At 68.6% G+C, this 1198-nt stretch overlaps 1 protein-coding gene across 1 annotated transcript in view; it reads right to left on the bottom strand.

Annotated features, from left to right (window-relative positions):
* Window positions 1–1198, bottom strand: part of CDHR4 (cadherin-related family member 4) — a gene marked incomplete at its 5' end in the record, with an annotated part of 5658 nt that overhangs the window by 1619 nt on the left and 2841 nt on the right. The window contains 6 exon segments of the mRNA XM_009881311.1: window positions 196–335; window positions 424–457; window positions 459–632; window positions 692–825; window positions 908–1047; window positions 1128–1198. The exon segment at window positions 1128–1198 is cut by the window's right edge and continues 9 nt beyond it. Of these exon segments, the coding sequence (XP_009879613.1) occupies window positions 196–335; window positions 424–457; window positions 459–632; window positions 692–825; window positions 908–1047; window positions 1128–1198 (693 nt within the window).

Genomic DNA, 1198 nt, shown 5'->3' with positions numbered 1-1198 from the left:
CCGCCTGCCCCTCGATGCTGATACGCCCGCCCCGGCCGTGCAGCACCCACCTCTTGTCCAGGAGCAGCTTGCCAGGGTCTCGGTTGCTGCAGGAGGAGCAGAAGGCAGCCGTGAGCCCCTGGCCTTGCTCCCTGTGCCATGCCGTGCCGTGCCATGCCATGCTGTGCCGTGCAGTGCCGTGGGGCTGGGGCTCACCTGCACAGAAGGCTCCGGGCCATGCAGCCTAGGGTGGCCAGCAGCAGGGCACTGGAGACAGTTAGCACGGCCACGAACCAGGCTGGTGGGTGCCACATCACCTCTGTTCGCATGATGACCAGTGGCTCCTTCTGCAGCGTCTACAGAGGTGGTGGGGTGAGGGGACATGCGAGGACTGGAGGTCCTGACGGACCTGGGAGCACCATCTGGCCAGAAGGCTCTGCTCACCGTGAGCTGGGTGGTGGTGCTGGGTGGCACTGGGAGGGGCGCCATGCCCCACCAGTGCCACCACGGTGCTGCGGCGGGGAACACTGGGGCCAGCCCGCACCTCCACCAGCAGCACGAAGGTGCGGGGCTCAGGTAGGTCATTGGGGAGGTAGAAGAGGGTGTTCCCCTCCAGCCGAAAGAGCCCATCCTCGTTGCCTGGACGAGAGGGCCTACTCAGCGCCACACCACGGTGAGGGGCTGGGCTGCCCTGTGGCTTCCCACTCCTCACCTCCAGCAATGGTGTATGCCAGCGCGGCGCCGTCGGGGCTGCCCTGGCACGCCGGGCGGGCGGCCACCCAAGCTGGCCATCATCCGCAGCTCCTGTACCTCAGGGGTGCACACCGGCGCCTGGTTCGGCACAGCCTGCCGGGAGCGGGAGGAGGTGGAATGGCACCCGCAGTTGCTTGCACCCACTGTGGTTCACCCGCTGGGCTCGCACCCGCACCTGCACGCGCACGGCCACGTCGCACAAGCAGCTCCGCCGCTTTGCCGGGTCCAGGTCGTTGCGGGTGTCCATCAGTTGCACCGTCAGCCTGTAGTTCTTGTGCCGCTGGGAGTCGAGGGGTCCCACCACGCGGATCTCGCCTGCGGGGCAGCGCAAGCTGCTGGGCACCCATGGGTGCTGCGGGGTGCGGCGGGGACTGGGGAAGGGGCCGGGCGCTCACCGGTGCGTTTATCGATGGAGAAGGGCTGCGTGGGGCCAGTGCCCCCCTCCAGGCTGTCCTCGAGGCTCCCC

This window comes from Charadrius vociferus, unplaced genomic scaffold (genome assembly GCF_000708025.1).
Source record: "Charadrius vociferus isolate BGI_N301 unplaced genomic scaffold, ASM70802v2 scaffold550, whole genome shotgun sequence".
NCBI lineage: Eukaryota > Metazoa > Chordata > Aves > Charadriiformes > Charadriidae > Charadrius > Charadrius vociferus.
Note: the sequence above shows the minus strand (reverse complement) of the source record. Positions and strands in the feature narration are given on the sequence as shown.